Genomic DNA, 18,865 nt, shown 5'->3' with positions numbered 1-18,865 from the left:
TGAACAGGGAATATTTTAATAGTAAGTAAAATACAGAAAATCAGTGGTCATTAGAGACAAGGAAAACAAAACGTGTCTTGTGTGCACCGTCTTGTCCGGTCAGGCAGGAGAGAGTGAGAAAGCAACACGTGAAACATGAGTTAAGACACAGAGGAGTCCTGTCGGTCGGTCGCTTGGAGCTGAGGAAGGTGACGGCGAAGGAGGTGTTTTTTTCTCAGAAGGTTTCTAAAGTGCAGAGGACGTGCCACGGGGACCCGATGCCAATAAGTCCCTTTGACTGCGTGAACAACGGGACGGCATCAAAACATTTCGCGGGAAACAAAAGCAACTATTATGGTCCTTTTCAGTGAAAATGTACCTTCGGTCGACACACACGTGTCACGTCCCTGCCGCGACAGGGATCTAGAACATTCTATTACTTCCATCTTCAGGATGAGGCTACAGACGGTTGAGAGGAAATGCCCAACTGGTTCTGAACCAATTTGATTGGATCAGTTGCCAAGAGATGACATGTTTGGTCTAGATGACATTTACGAGCCTGTGTGTGTGTGTGTGTGTGTGTGTGTGTGTGTGTGTGTGTGTGTGTGTGTGTGTGTGTGTGTGTGTGTGTGTGTGTGTGTGTGTGTGTGTGTGCATGCACGTGTGCGACACTGATCCTTTGGTCCCCCTCACTTGGTCTGGGAGAGCCTGGAGAGGCAGGCCTGGCGGTAGGCCACTCGGTCCCTCATATCCAGCACGCAGTCTCTGACCATCTCGACAAACATGGAGGGCCACAGTCTGTGCAGGGCCTCGCCCTTGAGGTTGGTGTCGGACGCCCTCTGGACCAAATCCTGCAGGTACTGCTCCGTCATGGCGGCCCGCTCGGACGACTCAGCGGCGCCCTCCTGAGGAGGAAGGAGAAGAGCCAATCGCAGTCTAATTATCACTATGATATGCATATTGATTAATTCAAATTTTATACATCCATGATCTAATTCACGAAGTTACACATGTACATGACAATAAAAGTTGTGGGAATTTGCGCGATCATGCTATCACGAAGCCTGCCGGTGGCCATGCGGCGGCGGGCCAACGGATGCCGTGGCGGATCGGCAGACACGGCGGCAGCGGGTACGGACCTCCGGGCTATCGGCGCTGCCGTCCCTGCAGGGGTAGTTGAAAAGGGCCCTGCTCAGCCCCTCCCCCAGCAGCTTGCCGTTCTCCCGAAGCTCCTCGGGGCTGAGCCCTGCCCGCCGCCCACGTCCGTCCAGCAGGAACTGCAGCTGGCGCTTCCTGCGGCGATGGGACGGAAGGAAGAAATGTGGAGACAGATGGCACGATGCAAGGAAAGAGAGAGAGAGAGAGAGAGAGAGAGTCGGAAGGCGAGAGGTTAAAATGGAGAAGATAATGGAAATACAGGGACAGATACAGGAAAGATACAATGAGAGATAAATGGTTTAGGAGACAGAACAAGCTTCAGTAGGTAATAGTGTTCAATAAGGCTCAAGTTATACATTTGCCTCTGACAATTTGGCAAAAAAAAATGCTTAGTTTCAAAACAAAAATGCTTAATTCCTTTCTTAAATGTCATATACAGGGATGCGGTTTTTATACATCATTCCGCATGCTTTCATACCAGGTGTGAAAACTCATTCCCGTGCGGCCCGGTCGTACTACGATAAATGGCCGCATGCGAGCGTCTATAAATGGGTCCTCTCGGGCCACATCTAAACCCGGCGCCATTCAGCTTCTCCAGAAATAACTTTAATTGCGCTCGTTCCTTTTTCCTTTTTTTTTTCTTTTCTGCGCTTATCTAGTCCGTCAAGAACGATCGCGGGGCACAGCGCTGGAAGCACCGCCAGCGAAAACCAAAACAAAACATCATGTGTGCAGATGGAGCGACTCTCATCAACTCAAACCTTTACACCGGGTTTATTGACTTTATATCCACACGTCTGCTGTAGTTTTCAGCAGCAGGATGGAGTGAGCTGAAGACACCCGATAGCGGACGTAACATCAGATACGAGTGTCGATAGGTATTAAATCTCTGTACAATGCTGCACCGACACGTCTCACATCACCATGCCAGAACTTTGGAATACTCCTTGCGTGCGGCTGGAGGCAACGTTACAACAATAAGGACACAGATTTTAAATGGATGGATTTGGAATCTGAATGCGCACGGAAGAGTGTATGTCTATGTGTGTGTGTGTGTGCGTGCGCGTGTGTGCGCACTCGGGTGGGGGGGGCGTTGGCATAAACCGACACGAGTCATTAAATCATCTTTCTAAGTAACTATGTGGTAAGCGTGAATAAGTTAAGTGAATAATGTGTTTGTATGTACAGTTTATACGAGTATGTGCATATCTGTGGGGGCATTTTCTACCAGTGCTATGTATCCATCAAATCAATGAATAAAGAACAGAGTATTTCACTCTAACCTGATCCTGGGATTATTTACGTCTACGGAGCCAAATGACATCTTTTGGAGACATAGGATATTCATAATCTCCTGTGAAATGACCTGTAGAGGAGGTAGGGTACGCCTGGCAAGAAGGGAACAACCGGTGGACTACTCCAAGGCACGCCCTCCGACGGCTCCTCTCAGCCGAGGAACATGGAACACCGAACGAAAAACCTCTTCCAAGTGTCCACAATTTGTGCGACTCCAGACGTTATGAAGCCAACTATTTACTGATCTCTGCCGCGCTCTCGCTGATGAGATACAAACAGAGAAGAATCCCTTCTCCGCAGCGGTATCATACTGGCCCAGCTTCAAAAGGCCCAGAAGGAACGTTGAACACTCCAGTAATCCCCTTAAGATGGAAAATGTAAACACTAGTCCAAACAGTTAATAATTTGACTCTTTTTTTTTTTTTCCCCCACAACGTCCAGTGTTTTTCCACTGTTTTAACAATTTTGGAGAAATAAATTAAAAGGAAAAACATGCCTGAATATGCCCCTTTGAAAAGACCCTCCTTTGGAAACGTGGCGAGGGCTCATCATTCTGACTAGTGAAGAGAAATAAAAGTACCAAATACAGGTGACAGTAATGACAATTTCAACACTGATGGGAAACTAATGTTCATCCTTGTGGCTAGTGCGTATTTTCCATCCAAAGTAGGAAATGGAGGTCACGGGGAAGTTCAACAACGTGATGGAACAGCAATGGAGTGCACTTAGACTCCATTAGAGAGTTGTATTTATACTAAAAGCCGGCATCAATTACAGCCCTATTAACTATTGTTTGTAATTATCCATTTGTAGTTTTTGTGACATTTAATTACATCTGTGAGCTGTCCAAAACAGACACTTTTTTTTACTGAGTATCTCTGAGCAGGCAATGAGGATTTAAGAACATTTATTTAAGGTAGACCCACTCGATGGGAGTTTTTGACTTTCATTGAGCTTAGAGGACATTAGGTATGTTTTTATAAGCTATAAGTTTTTTAAGCAATAATACTGTGAAGTTTTTTAGCAGTACAGTGACAGGAAAGGTGTATACATCTAAGAAGGAAAACATATCTAAAGGATGCACACAGCAGAGTGGTTTGCTTTGTGCTGCTGTGCGTACCTTGGGTCTTGAGTGACACAGCCTAAGTGCTTTTGGCTTTGCAGAGGAATGTGTGTGTTATCCCAGCACTAGCAACCTTCCATGACACACAGCATCCAAATCCCCTCGGTGCCATCATTGTCTCGCTGTTTTAACATACACACTTGGAAGCAAAACATATGAACTTGCATTTGTTTAGATATAGACTCATTTTTAAGTTGTCAACACACGTGCGAGTGGATGGCAATACACGCACGCATGCACACACCTCTGAATGAAGCACACCTGTATTTCAGCTAGTGCTCATGTTACAGGTATGGTTCTGTGTGCTCACCTGGACTCTTCCAGCAGCAGAAGCAGGCGACATCGTGGAGTTTCGGTGGCTGCAATGTGACCCAATGTCCCGAATACGCGCTCTGCAGCGATCACATCATTCATAGTCACCTGGAGAGACAGATGGACGTTAAAATTTGATATGATGACACACAGTTAGAGATATACTGTATCAATCCATACAGGCAATGTGCTGTAGGTATTTATGGGAGAACAGTAATGATGTTTTTTTATGTTATTTCTCAGAGGTATGCCGCATGGAGGCAGAGGTGTGGAGAGCACTCAGATTTGCTAATTGTTTCACTTTTTTTCACAGTGGAGAGAGAAACGCACCTATCAGGCCAATGATACGCCATGTCTCACCACAATGATGGAAGGGCATTCATTTAAAAACAATACCAACATATGACGCATTGCTTTTCCATTCCATGTCAAATTTCTGGAACAAAGAGAGTTTCATGTAAGAGCTGATTTTATTCAAACAAAGCAGTGAATAAATCTATAACGAGAATGAATAAACATGATGAGTCTTCAAAGCCATCGATCCCACTATTATTGGGTCCTGTCCTCATTAAAAGAAATGGCATAAAATATGTTACTGTCTATTTAATTTATCCTGTGTTTCTCCAGCGAACAGAACCTGAGGACCCACTACTGAGCGATGGTTCACACCTCCAGAGCATTGATCCTCTGCAGGTTAAGGTGGTGCAGGCGGTAGATGAGGAAGGAGCGCCACAGGGACAGGCCGACCACGGTGTTGCCCTCTGGGTGGATGGTCAGCTGGTCCAGGCGTCTCACCTGGGCCAGGGCTGCCAGTTGAGGCAGGCGGCTGATGCTGGTCTCCTTGAAGATCAGGTGCTGCGAGAGCAACGAGAGCGTAGGGTAACTGAGGTGATCAACACATAGGTGAGTTTCTGCTTTAAAAAATAAATACATTTCAAAAAGTCCTTAACAAATGTATTTAGAAAAATGTTGTGTAAGGGCTGAAATGCAGCCTCTCTTCTCCTGAATGCTTTTTATGTTTTGTTTTTTTTACTGCTCGTAATAATTTTTTATATGTATAATCATTCGATTGATTCTATAAAATAAAATGTATGATTGCATTTTTTTTTTAATTTCCACTGTACATTTCCACTGTGGTATATTTCCCTATATGTTGCTGTATGGTATACTAAATTATTCATAATCCTTCGGAAATTCTAATAATACTTCAGAATTCGATTAATACGTCAGAGTACTCCATTCTTCAGGGGGGGGGTGGACTCTCACCGATAGATTTGGGAACTTTACTCTTATGCGTGGCAGTGTTGGCACAATGGTGTCAAAGTGGATGTAGCGGAAGGTGATGGTGGTGACGACGCCAGCGGTCTGCACGCCCCAGCTCCTCTCCAGAGCCTCCAGGGCCCCTGGGCCAAATAGACGCAGGGTGTCCCCATCCAGCTCCGCCAGGTGGTTGTCTGACAGGGACAGGCTCTGCAAGCTACCGGCCCCCGCCTCCAGCAGCCTGAAACACAAACACAACTCAACCTGTTTGCATTGCTAGACTCCCTGGAGATGACCAGCGATGCATATTGTGCCAGCTTTCCTCCTCTGAGACTGCACTACCATCTGGTTTACAAGGATACCCCTGCGCCCAAACTGCTTCCCTTTAACATAGTATAGAAAGCCAGCACTCAGCCAGGGGGAGAAAAGAGAATGGCTACGTCGCTGGAGAACAAATTGGTGGGGTCCTGTCAATGTCTTACTTGTCTTCCATGGCTGCTTAATTGCTTTCCATTTCTTGGCACGGCAGAGGAGGTGCCCTTCTCTGATAAGGGAGCCGTGAGAGTGGGGAATCTGGGCGAGTCTCAGGGAGCCTTCGAGGTCTGCTGACGCTCAGGGGACTGCCTGGCATACCACAGGATCAAATGGCCGTCGGGGCAGCCGCTACTCGACACAGATCATTGTGGTCCAACCTTCCGACAAACTAATCACCCCTATTCATATTTCACACCATCTAAATCTCCCACCAAGAAGAGAAGAACATACTGTGGGCAGAGGATAATCCTTTAAATATGGAGCTCTAATCCCAAAAAATCTTTTTGAGCATGATTTCTTTTTTATGAAACTGTGAGAGACAGAAACAAAGGCGCAGAGAGGGAAGGGCAGAAAGAGAGAAAAAAGTGGATGAGCTCTGCTGTATACAGTGATACACAGAGGTAGGGACACAGCACTGTAACTGAGACCTGTCTGAAAGCAGGAACATTTCTGGCACACTTTCTAAGCCCCGTCCACAAATGTAAATCCTCTCTGCACTTTCGGGGAACAGTTTCTTCTACTGTCTGAGCGGCAGGGTTTTTGCTGAACTCAGGGGCATTTTGTGTGATAAACTAGATCAGAGGATTAGTTCAGATAGATTGGGTTTTACAAGGAAGGAGAGAGGGGGAAGACGGAAAGAAAGGGAAAGCCGCTTTTCTGACAAGTCATTCAGAGGAAAAGCATTCCGTTTTAATGGGAAGGTCTTAAATGCTAACGATGCACCAACAACATAAGTCTGTGACATCAAAACTGGACATCATCATCACCATACCAATGAGTTCATATGCTGAAGAAAACAAAACAATCTTGCTTTCATGTTCACTCTTGCCTTGAAGATTGTAATGTAAACATTATCTATCATCTAATATTGTATAGACCAGTGCATGCCTGGTCAAAATTAAAGACTTTATAATGCATGCCCGTTCAAAAATGTAATGGCACAGTTTAACAAAATGTCAATGATTCAGTCCTGTGATCCACAACGGAAGATGAAACTGCCAGTTAACGTTATACGCACTCTTTGTGACTCAGTCGCTGTCAGTTCTTGAGGTTGATGAATTGGAAGCAGGAAAAATGAAGCATGAAAAATGGACAAGCGTAAGGATCTGAGCCACTTTGACAAGGGCCAAATTGTGATGGCTAGAGGACTGGGTCAGAGCAACTCCAAAACAGCAGGTCTTGTGGGGCAGTTCCCAGTATGCAATGGTAAGTACCTACCAAAAGTGGTCCAAGGAAGGACAACTGGTGAACCGGCGACAGGGTCATGGGCGTCCATGGCTCATTGATGCACATGGGGAGCGAAGTCTAGCCTGTCTGGTTCGATCCCACAGAAGAGCTGCTGTAGCACAAAGTGCTTAAAAATGTAGTAGTGGTTATGATAGAAAAGTGTCAGAACACACAGTGCATCACAGCTTGCTGTGTATGGGGCTGTGTAGCCGCAGACCGGTCAGAGTGTCCATGCTGACCCCTGTCCACCGCCCAAAGCGCCTACAATGGACATGTGAGAGTCAGAACTGGTCCATGGAGCAATGGAAGAAGGTGGCCTGGTCAGATGAATCACCTTTTCTTTTACATCATGTAGATGACCAGGTGCGTGTGCATTGTTTACCTGCGGAAGGGATGGCAGGATGCACTATGGGAAGAAGGCAAGCCGGCAGAGGCAGTGTGACGCTCTGGGCAATGTTCTGCTGGGAAACCTTGGGTCCTGGCAGTCATGTGGATGTTACGTTGACATGTACCACCTACCTAAACATTGTTACAGGCCAAGTACACCCCTTCATGGCAACAGTATTCCCTGATGACAGTGACCTCTTTCAGCAGGATAATGCATCCTGCCACACTGCAAAAATTGTTCAGGAATGGTTTGAGGAACATTACAGAGAGCTCAAGGTGCTGACTTGGTCTCCAAATTCCCCAGATCTTAATCTAATCCAGCATCTGTGGGATGAGATGGAACAACAAGCCAGATCCATGGGGGCCTCACCTCACAACTTACAGGACACATAGGATCTGGTGCTAACGTCTTGGTGCCAGATACCACAGGACACCTACAGAGGTCTTGTAGAGTCCATGTCTCAACGTGTCCGAGCTGTTTTGGCGACAAGAGGGGGAGCTACACAATATTAGTGGTTATTAGTGGTGGTTTTAATGTTGTGGCTGATCGGTGTATATACAGACAGACAGACAGATTCTTGCCTTTATGGTTAGATGATTTCCCATACAGAGATGGAGTCTTCACAATCTTTTTGCTCAGGAGTGTTACCGCCATAGCACCCAGGTGAACCATCTTCCCTTAAAGTGGACGTATTATGCTCTTTTTCACCAAGTTAATATATGGTCTCTGAGGTCCCCAAAACTGCTGAAAATACCACTCAGATTATGCATTCGAGCCATTCAAACATGTTGGCTGTTTCAGTGGGTGCAGAAACCCTCCAAGTGAGCCAAGGGGGTTTGAGCTTTACTTGGGATTCCATTGCATTTCTCTGTAAACTTTCACTTATTTCAACTTATCAGTTGGAAAATCATTTAAAATCTGTTTCTGAACAAATTTGAGGCAAGACATTTGCATTACAGTGGCTGAATCTTCACTCATATTAGATCTACAAGGCATAATTTAAAAGTTTGTTGCAACTTTCACCACGGTGTCTGGAGCAGTGCGGAGCTTGGAGCACCGTGGGATATGGCGGGGCTTGGGGCTCGTTCAGTTATGGAAACTGAAAATAGGAAAATAAAATAAACTAAATATATCTCTGGTTTTGTTTGGAGAAGCGCGCCACAGCCTGCAGTACAGTCAACCTACCGTGGACACAAACACACACACACACAGAAAAAAAACCCACAGCAAATAAAAGGAAACAAATAGAGAAAACAGCTTCTACCGGCTTGTGATAGCATGGTGTCGTTCGCGAACGATTCAAATGTTTTGGCCGAAATGGAGGATTCACTCACTCACTGAGTGAGCGCGAGTGAAGGTGATTCCAAATCACGTTCGCTCGCAACTGACTGAGAGCTCAACTGAACTGACTGATGAACGGATCGATTCAGGAAGTGATTCAGTTCAGCTCATTCACACAAAAGATTCGAATTGTTCGCGAACGACACCACGCTATAACAGAGCCGGTAGAAGCTGTTTTCTCTGGAATATCGCACATAAATGGCTGAAATAAAAATGTAGATTGATGTACAATTTTTTTTTTTTTCCAAAACTGTCTGGGTTGTCTTTTTTCACAGTTTGTGTGTTAGTAGGCCCAACAGACACCCAAATGCCTGTGCACAAGTACTGAAAAAGGGAGTTTTGCATAATAGCTCCCTTTAAAAGTGACTTTGGTGTATCTCTAATCTCCCTAATAAACAGAACACCAGATTACCTCTAATGTAAAGACATTTTCTGAAGAAGGATTTTACTGAGAGTTTTGGCTGACTCTGGATACACACTTAGGATTATATTTAGAAAAAGAGGTGATATGTAACTTTGAGGACTCTGATTCTAGACATTCAAGTTGGGCAAACCCTGGTGTGTGACTGCTATGGACTGACGTCCCATTCAGGGTGTCTCCTTGGTATATTCATGTAGAAATCTAGGATAGGCTTCAGAAATCAGGAATAAGAAAACAGGGGAATTGAAATATAATTATTATTAAAAATCGGTTCAAATGATCCACAGCTGTACTTAGTCCCATTTACTGTAAAGATTTTGGGAGACCCCGGACAGGAGGTTATGGCTAGTGTTAGACAGATAGGCGCCAGTTCCTGAGTGACAGCTTAATTGTGGAGAGAAAAAAAAATAAAAAATAAAAAATAAAATACCACACCCCAAGGCCTGACTTTGCCAAAGGCTTGTGGATCAGGACACGTTGAGCAGTAAGGCAGGGGATGAAGCATAACATGCAGATACGCGAGTCAAATAAAGCCCAAACACGAGCCTCTGCGAGCCTGGAAGCGTGCCACAAACACGCTTTGAGCTGCGTCACGTATCGTTCCCCCGTAATCACGCTTGAAAGACGGCCAGGTGGCCCCACACTACCCTCCTGACATTGGCTCCAAAACAGAAAATATAAATCTCTGATACGAGAACTGAGGAGACAGGGAAGACAGGGGAGACAGGAGAGACAGATAGATAAACAGATAGATAGATAGACCGATAGATACAGACAGACAGACAGACAGACAGACAGACAGATAGATAGACAGATAGACAGACAGATAGACGGATAGACAGATAGACAGATTTACCGCTTGTTGATCCAACAGGAGCTTCAAAAAACACAACTGAACGGAACCTAACATACACATGTCTTCAATTCCCTAAATTCTGTGTGATAGCGACATATGGGAGACATAAGAGCAAACTGGACTGTGCTTTTGGGAATAACTTTCATCATTTTTTTTTGTTGAAAAGCGAAAACAAGTTGCTTGAGTGGCACTTCTTGGCATGATGCAGGTGTTAGTCCTATTAAGCAGTCAGTCTGGTGGATTACTTAAGTGTCCTCTCATATTGCAACTGTCTAATTCACAAGGCAGCTTTGGGTCTTTCTCTCTAGAAAACGGTTTGTCTGATTTGTCTGCTAGTGTGTAGGCCACACACACACACAGACAGACAGACAGACAGACAGACAGACAGACAGACAGACAGACAGACAGACAGACAGACAGACAGACAGACAGACACACAGTTCTCCTTAATTGCTATCATGATTATTATTTTCCGTCACATTCATATCTTTAACCTTTCTGAAAATGTAGAATTTGTTAGAGACATTGGCACAACTAGTTGATTCAACTCATAAACATATCAGTTGTAAATCTTTAGGAGGTTCATACCTCACTGTGTGTGCCATTTGGGCCTTGCAGGGGCTGTGGAATTATGAAGTTTGTGACTTTGACTTGACAAATACCAGCAGTGCTTCAATCAGCCAGTTCTCTAAAAAAAAAAGGGATTGATTTTAATATTTTGTACATATTAGGCAAACATATCTCTTTCTGCTTCGGACTTTCTGACTATGATCAATGAAAGAGAGTCGTTTACATTAAAAGTAATATTCCAATTCTGCCCATATTGCTGGGCTGTGCAGTTATTAACAACACAAACTAAAATAAAGACATTGTGATGTAAAAGATATGTTGTCAACGGCAACAGTCAATTTCTGAATTGAATGACTTGGTCACTTCTTGCCTGGTGTTGGCAAATTTAGTCCATTGGCCACTGGGACTGTCTTATAGACCATACCTGAACTTAGTCAATATACCATCAACAATCCAATCAGCATTTAAGCGTATCTGCAATATAACTAAACACACGTCAAGACCAAGACAACCAACGGTCTTCCCTTTTTCATTTCACTTTGCGCCGTCCATTTCTGTCCACTCAAACCTTATGAATATGAAACATAATATACATTCCCATACTTGTCGACGTCTATGAGCCTACACAGCAGTTGGATATGCTCTCAACACCGGGGCTCCACTTCAGCTTGTGCCCGTCATCTGCAGTTTCAGTAGAAGCGATTCGGTGCACAGAGAGGGGCCCAAACCATCTTTCAGAACAAAGCAAAAACAATCACCGGGGGGCCTCCCACAAATCGTGGATCATAGTCTCTTCAGGGGCAAGGAGGGAAGAAAATGAGCAATTGCGAAATTTCACGGGAGCTCTCACGTCCCCTGGAAGAACCGAATCCCTGATGCTGTGGGATGGTCGTTCAAAAGTGTTGAGTCTCAGACACATAAATCAGAGGCAAGTTTGTCAGTCCTCTGCCTTCTTCCTCACAGCAGGGGTTGTTTTTATGCCAAGTTGGAGTAGTAGGAGTCCTCCAACCGTCTGAGCTAAAGAGCTTAAATGTTTAGCCATAGTAACCCTTACCTAGCCAGGTAATTAGACTAAGTACATATTCTTTGGTTAAAAAAAAGTGCTGGCCAATATTGACAAAATCAAATGTCACCATATTCTTTGGATGAAGACCTCGGTATCAATAATTTGACATTATTTTGGATTTGATGATTTTGGATGACAATTCCTTTCATGAGGTATTTGAGAAACTAGAGTTTTTGAGAAAGAAAAAATTGAGAAACAATGATTGGTAATGTGGAATATAATACGGAGGCATTGGTAAGAACAGCCTGAATACAGTTCAGATAAAAGGCTGCGTCACTTTACCGTAACGCAGCCTTAAAGACAACGTACAACGACATCACGATAACAAGAATCCCGGATAATATCTGGTCTGATTTCCCGATAATGATGTCATACTAATGTATCGCACGGCCCTAGGACAATGTTAGAGTAAGCAAGCAGAAGCATGCTTTGAGAAATCATAAATTGTGACCAGACGGAAGAGCATACTCACTGTAAGTCGTACTGTAGTACTTTGTAGGCCAAAAGCATCCTGATCAGAAGCCCTCTTCTATGACCTATATTCAATCTCAGCCTTACTCTTTTTTCCATCCTCCATCTCTTAATTTAGGAGATCGCTGTCATTTTGTCCGACAGTGAATGTATAAAATGCATGAGTAATGCATATCCCTCCCAATCTAACAGTGAGGATGATTGACAGAAGTATGAGTGCCGACCCTGACCGTGGCCTGTTTAGTCACACAACAGAGGCGGTGTAAAAGAATGCCACGGCCAATGAGCGATGGGTGCTTCGGGGACACTTTCACATCCCGGAGCAGGAAGGAAATGCTGTATTTAAAATGTGTGACAATAGTCCTTGACACAGCCTCCATGTTCGTCCAAGAGCCTCCCCCTCATAACTTAACCCGGGACCGGGCCGCGTCTCCCTCCTCTACCACGACCCCTTCCCGGTTCAGCCAGAGAGCACATAACACCGCGGTTGACATATTATACCGAGTGCATTCAGGGAGGTCTGTCCCTGGTATTCCTCTTTTGAGAACCATGTGAACATCGCACCAACCAGGCCTGGGCGGAGTGAAGGCAGTGGCCAGGACGAGGTTAGAGTTTCAGTCTGCATCTCAGACATATTTTTGACAACATTTGGACACAACGGCTGGTGCATAGATCAAATCTGTTACTTTGCTAAACCCGGACAACTGCACTACAAAAAAATGAATACAACACAAAGAAATATAGTGAGTGAATGATGTCCAACACTGCTGGACTTCAGCATTTCCTGAGTGAAGATAGACACTCACCCTGGGTGAGGGATGCTTGTCTGAGATAGAGCTGTCACAGTTATTACAGAATCTCACGATCGCAATTATTTTAATAATTTTGCAATCTTGTTCGATTCTGCAATCATATGTTTCCATCCAAATTTAAGGGATATTTCAAGCCAATAAGAAAGTTAGAAACGTTGCAAAGCAGAAAAATACAAATTATACCGTTTTTACAACAAAATTAGCGGGAATATCCGGGTGTTTTAAACGCGGGTAAACCCGGTAAAATAGTTGTTTGACACCTTGCCCATTGCCAGGAGAAATGCTGAGGTCATGAACGCGGCGGAAAAGGGGCGTGTCATGTTTCCCGTGTGATTGGGAAAAAAAATAATAGAGGAGACAGCAATTTAAACAAACAACATTTAAATGTACAAATTCGCAAAAAAACCCCAAAAAACCCTGATCACCCAGCGAGACTGGGTTCTCTCCGTTCCTACAAAAGATTTATAATCGTTGGTATATCTATACTGGATCACTGAAGAACCGGTGCGCGCACCCGGAGACCGGCTTGGGGCGGTGCTGGAGCCCGGCGGGGAGCTCCACTGTGGTCTGTGGGACAGTTCATGGTCCCCCGTGCGGGAAAAAAGTCAACAACTTCTGATTTTGATTTGGGATTCTAAATGGGATATGAAATGATGGAATGATACAGCGATATTCCTGTCTATTTACGCGACAACGTCCGGGAACGTCAGTGCGTGTCGCATCGCGCAGGTAAAGGGGCCAAAATTAGCGCGACGACCCGGGTGTCGTGTTTACATCAGAGCAGATCGGAGCCGGAGCCGATAAAAACCTGTGTGGATTGCAGGGTCATTGGACCGGGGACTGAAACACAGATGTTACTGTACCTTTCCCACTAATGATAAAAGCCAGATGTTGGTGTGCGGGTGTTACCGGGTTTTTGGTGCAGTGGGAAAGTGGTATTATGCAAGTTACCATCAGTCATTGACGGAAGCAAATTAAATGACCCAATTTTTTGGGTTAGCTCTTCTTCATAAGATGGGTGTGTATTGTTACTATTATAAGCTTTTACTATGACAGTGTCATAAAGTGAACAAAATCAAACAAATGTATTTTACAAGACAATTCATCAGCCACCTTATTAGAGTTTTGTGTGAGTTAGTCAGAGCTGGCTCCTCCCTCATACCTCATGCAGATACAGATGGCACTCAGCGAAAAAATAAAAAGAACCTACATTTGTCTGGAACTGGATGGTTATAGATGGGTTTGACTACAACTCGTTGTTCCGTGAAAGAAGGTGTCAAAATGATAAAGAGTGCAGTGTCACACCTCGTATATCAATGACATTCTTTCACATATTGTCCTGTAACAAAATACTGTTGGTGCTCTTACTTACTTGGGGTCTCGTGGGCTGTTTGGGCGGCTGTTGGCACGAAATCTGTTCTCGCTGGCACCTGTTGGTCGCTCAGGTCCTGACACTGGACTCACCCTTCTGTTAAAACAATAAGCACATGTTCGTTACACCAGAAACTCCACTTTCTACAATAATTTCAGGCTCAAAGACACACTGAAATGCAGGGTTGAATGGCAAACAGCACAAAATAACTCGGTAAGCTTGTACATTTATACCAAAGGTTTTGGTAAATGGACTGCGTTTGATATAGTGCCTTTGTCGACAGATACAAAGGAACTTCACAATGGTTGCCTCCCATTCACACACACATTCATTCATTCATTCATTCATTCCAATGGGGAAGGCAGGAGGACAAGGCACCAACCTGCTCATCAAGAACAGCCAGGAGTTACTACAAACTGTTGCATTTAATTCAAAAATGAACAAATAAGAGTGTTTTTTATTTACATACATATATACATACAGTAAACATATATACATACAGTGTATAGACTTATATATACACACATACAGTATATACATATATATTATATTTTCGATTTTAAAATCTAAAAGAAGTGTCATAATACTGAGAGCTTTATATTACATTATTTTATATTATTGAGAGTAAATTCAGAGTCTAGACGAGACAGAGTCAAAATGAGGACTTGAGACCAGAGGACAGCACTGTGGTCAATTGTGCTTGTACCTGTAATGTCTTCCCACCAAAGCTTCAGAACTGTAAGTGACCTAAGCACAATATTAGCTTTGTATTTATGTTTTTAATAAACCACGCTACAGTAAGTAGTTCGATTGACCCAGTCAGCGGCATCGGTGGGCATCCGGTGCTTCAGCCCCGAATGTTTTATGATTATCCCAGGATATAGTGATTTAAAAAAAGAGTAATAAAAAAATAGCCCCAGATATATGAATGTCATTCCGATCATGCATTAAAGCCTTTGAAAATGTAAAACGTTTTGTGTCTGTGTCTTTCAAGCAGCAGATCTACTCCACACGCACGCATTTTGAGCGAGAGAGAGAGAGAGAGCGAGAGATAAACAGAGAGACAGAGAGAGGGAGAGAGAGATAAACAGAGAGACAGAGAGGGAGAGAGAGAGAGAGATAAACAGAGAGACAGAGAGAGGGAGAGAGAGAGAGAGATAAACAGAGAGGGAGAGGGAGAGAGAGAGAGAGAAAGAGAGAGAGAGAGAGATAAACAGAGAGAGATAAACAGAGAGACAGAGAGAGAGAACCAGTTACAGGGCTTGTCATTTTGGGAACTGGTCAGGGCTTCCTATAGGCGACATCTTTGAACGCTAGAAACATCCCTGGACACAGCATCCAACTTCATATCTTGTGTGTGAACCAATATTGGTTGTAATCTTAAGAGAAGCAGGTCGCAACCCTCATCCGATTCAATCCAACGCTATAGTATGATGTCCGCGATCCTATAGATAGCGACATAAATACTTGACCCAGACGTGGGCCTCACCTCGATTCATCTGGAGAAGGCTCCTGCGTGAGGCCGTTGGTCTGGGCGGGGCTGTGGGCGGGGCTGTTCTCCGGACTGACCTCTTCCTTTGCTCCATTCTGAGGAGGAAGCTCCTGGCCGGCGCGAACGCCCTCCCACTGCTGGGCGGCATTACGGATGGCCAGGCGCCTCTTCTCCTACGCGCACGCGAGCACGCGCACACGCACACACGCACACACACACACACACACACACACACACAGACACACACACACACACACACACAGGTTCAGGTGATGACTCTCCTGGGCCCTCTGCGAGCACGCCGATCATGCCATGGCTCTCCTTTCTTTCTCGTCACCACAGACAGAAGCAGCGAGTGTGTCCCTTCGTTAAACAGTTTTAATTATTTTAAAATGAAGACTTTGCTGAACCGCGAGCGTGCATTTGTTTTTGAATTTCTTGGTGACAGCTATGACCCAACTCTTCAGTGTCAATGAATGTCAATAATGAGTGTCAATAATTTGTACTTCCAATTCATATATCTAATCTATGTTGCAACATTCTGCTTGTCAATACATTGTCGGGTGTGGTAACTACCACCTGTCCAAAATAATTACAAAGTCTTACGCTTCTCACCAAAAACCCGGACCTGAGTCGAATTGACTTTTTTTTCCTGCAAACATTGCTACTGAAGCTCCTGCTGCTCTGCACCAATGAAGAATGTTTTTTTTATGCTTTGGTTTTTTTTTAAGACCGTATTCAGTTTCGATACACTCAGGTGTGGAATGTGCCACTCCCAGATGTGGAGCTGAGCCAGTAGTCATCCTCATTGAATACTTTGCTCACATTACAGCCTTGAACATATCATTTTCTCAACCACACGGATTACGGGGTGGGGGGGGATTACTGAGGTAATCAGTGCCCGTGCAGAGGGACCTCTTTTAGCAAGAGCCAGCACTAAAGTTCAGATGCAGCGAGACGCATCGTGCACACACTGCATGCACGCATGGACATATGAGTGTATTTGAGCTCATTGAGCTGTGTGAATGTAAAAACTCTCTCACACACACACACACACACACACACACTCCAAAGGGCCCTTCAGGACACTCTGGATCTGGGCCTTATTGTTTCGTTCGTGACCAAAAGCCCATGGGCATACAATCTGACAATAGAGCAAACCAAAATCTGCAGGGGAACAACCACAAAAATGCTCTTAATAAAGCACAGTCCTTATAATTGCACTTTGACACATATGGCAACAGTGCGCCGCCACCGCCACCGCCACCGAAGGGAATAGTGTATCAGGGACAAACTAGCTCAACACACACAGCATCATTAAAAACAGCCTAATCACGGTGCTTCCAAAGGTAAAATGATTCAGAGAGCATGTCAGCACGGCCCCGGAGGTCAAAGTGAGTGATTACAATTCAAATCCTAAATTCAATTTAATAATAATCATCATGACATTTTTGGGCTAAACTGTAGAGCGCAATTAAAAAACAAATATATAAAATATTCTGCGAACGCGCTACACTCCAAAACCAATTGTGTCACCAACACTCACCAGTGACCTCCGTGTGACGGAGCTACAGTATGTTATGAGAGCCCTGTCTACCAAATTGTGTTCACCATCTGCGGTTACTTCACACCAAGCTCGACACATGCTACAGAGCGACACCGGCACACGCGTGGATTTGCATTCAAACAAAGACACCGAACCAGGTCATGTGAGCGGTACCTTATGAATGGCCTGCTTGTGGGTCTCCTTTCTCTTCTCTTCGTCTTTTCGGGCCTGCACGCCAGCCATGCGCCGGTCCTCGTCCTGAAAGACACAGCCGGTACAATCAGGGTGTCGCTCCATTCACAGCCTCTGAATTATTAAAGAGAATCGGGGGTGGGGGGGGGGGGTCACAACAGACCATATTTTGGACTGGAGTGGTGCAGAGAGGAGGATGTGCAGAGAATCTCACACCAGCCGGCTCTATCACAGGATTATCTGTCTGACTTTCAGTCTGGGATCAGTCGAGCACAGCTGTTGGGCACAGCCCATGCATCCCACAATGCAATGCTGCCAATATACTGAGCACCAGCTGATAGATGCAGGATTTCCAGCTCTTTGTGGCCAGCGCACAGGGGAGCTGCCTCGGTGTGATCAATACATGTAAACTGCCTGTCTGGCTCTGGAACAAGTAGCATCCCCTTTATGGAATTTTTATTGGATTAAACAAGAACAGTTTTGATGCCATAGGCCACTTGTTTTGTTGCTCATTAAAAAAAAATGTTGAGAAAGATTGGTATATTTAGCGAGGTATATGGTATTTTTCTCACTCTGTGATGAATGATCAATATGTTATTCATTACCAAGAGTCATTATTGTAAATATAAAAAATATGTCCTTCTCTACATCTTTGTTAGTCTGTCCTCACAATCCTGGTGAACAAGGCTGAAAAGATATTAGATCATAATTATTTTCAGTTGATAAGTCAGTTTCAATGTTTTTAGTCTGTCATCTCTAGCAGGTGAGTAATACTTACAAATATGTAATCAGTTCAAGTCAGCAAAATTGTATGTATGAAGTTGAGAATAAAATATTAGAACATGTTGCTGGGGAACCAGCAGAGACGAGCAGCGCTGCTGTTTGTTCCCATTTGTCTATCATCATTTCAAAGAAGTGATCCATATTGCATTAACAGTTTGCTCCTATTGGCAGCATGGTGAGTCAGGGGTGAATTTTCCATGTCAGACAATACAGTGGAAAATCTTGATGTGTAATGGCTGCCAAGTTTCCCTACAGAAGTGTTACACTACAGATTGAGTGGATTCAACAGTGCCTGTCAGCTGAAAACATAAATCTAAAGTAGTTTTATGAAAAAAATAAATAAAATGTTCTTTTTTCAGCGTGCTGCCTCTGAAGTTATTTTTTATTATTATTTATTTATTTGTTTATTTATTTTATCCTCCCACGGCAACATTTATGACCTAAAATAAAAAATAAAAATCAATAACATAATATTATTCAATTGACTGCAGCTTTATGTTCTGGGGGCAAGGTGTGTGGTATCTGCACGTTATTTTAACAAGTTCAAGCTCAGACTTGTCGCACTCCCTGCCTACACCACAGCCACTAAACACATTCGGATTCCCTAAAGTGCCATGTTGGCATATGGTGGGAATACAATGACATCATGTTATCAGAGCAGGATGT

General features: G+C 44.2%; 1 protein-coding gene across 1 annotated transcript in view; it reads right to left on the bottom strand.

Annotated features, from left to right (window-relative positions):
* Positions 1–668: 668 nt before the first annotated feature.
* Positions 669–18,865, bottom strand: part of lrrc49 (leucine rich repeat containing 49) — a gene marked incomplete at both ends in the record, with an annotated part of 37,883 nt that continues 19,686 nt past the window's right edge. Inside the window, 8 exons of the mRNA XM_079997980.1 lie at positions 669–884; positions 1,119–1,272; positions 3,867–3,976; positions 4,538–4,723; positions 5,135–5,369; positions 14,187–14,282; positions 15,676–15,851; positions 17,399–17,482. Coding sequence (XP_079854106.1) covers positions 669–884; positions 1,119–1,272; positions 3,867–3,976; positions 4,538–4,723; positions 5,135–5,369; positions 14,187–14,282; positions 15,676–15,851; positions 17,399–17,482 — 1,257 coding nt within the window. The remainder of the gene's footprint in view (positions 885–1,118; positions 1,273–3,866; positions 3,977–4,537; positions 4,724–5,134; positions 5,370–14,186; positions 14,283–15,675; positions 15,852–17,398; positions 17,483–18,865) is intronic.

The sequence above is a fragment of the Zeus faber genome (genome assembly GCF_960531495.2).
Source record: "Zeus faber genome assembly, chromosome: 3".
NCBI lineage: Eukaryota > Metazoa > Chordata > Actinopteri > Zeiformes > Zeidae > Zeus > Zeus faber.
The sequence above is the reverse complement of the archived record's forward strand: the minus strand, read 5'-3'. Positions and strand labels throughout refer to the sequence as shown.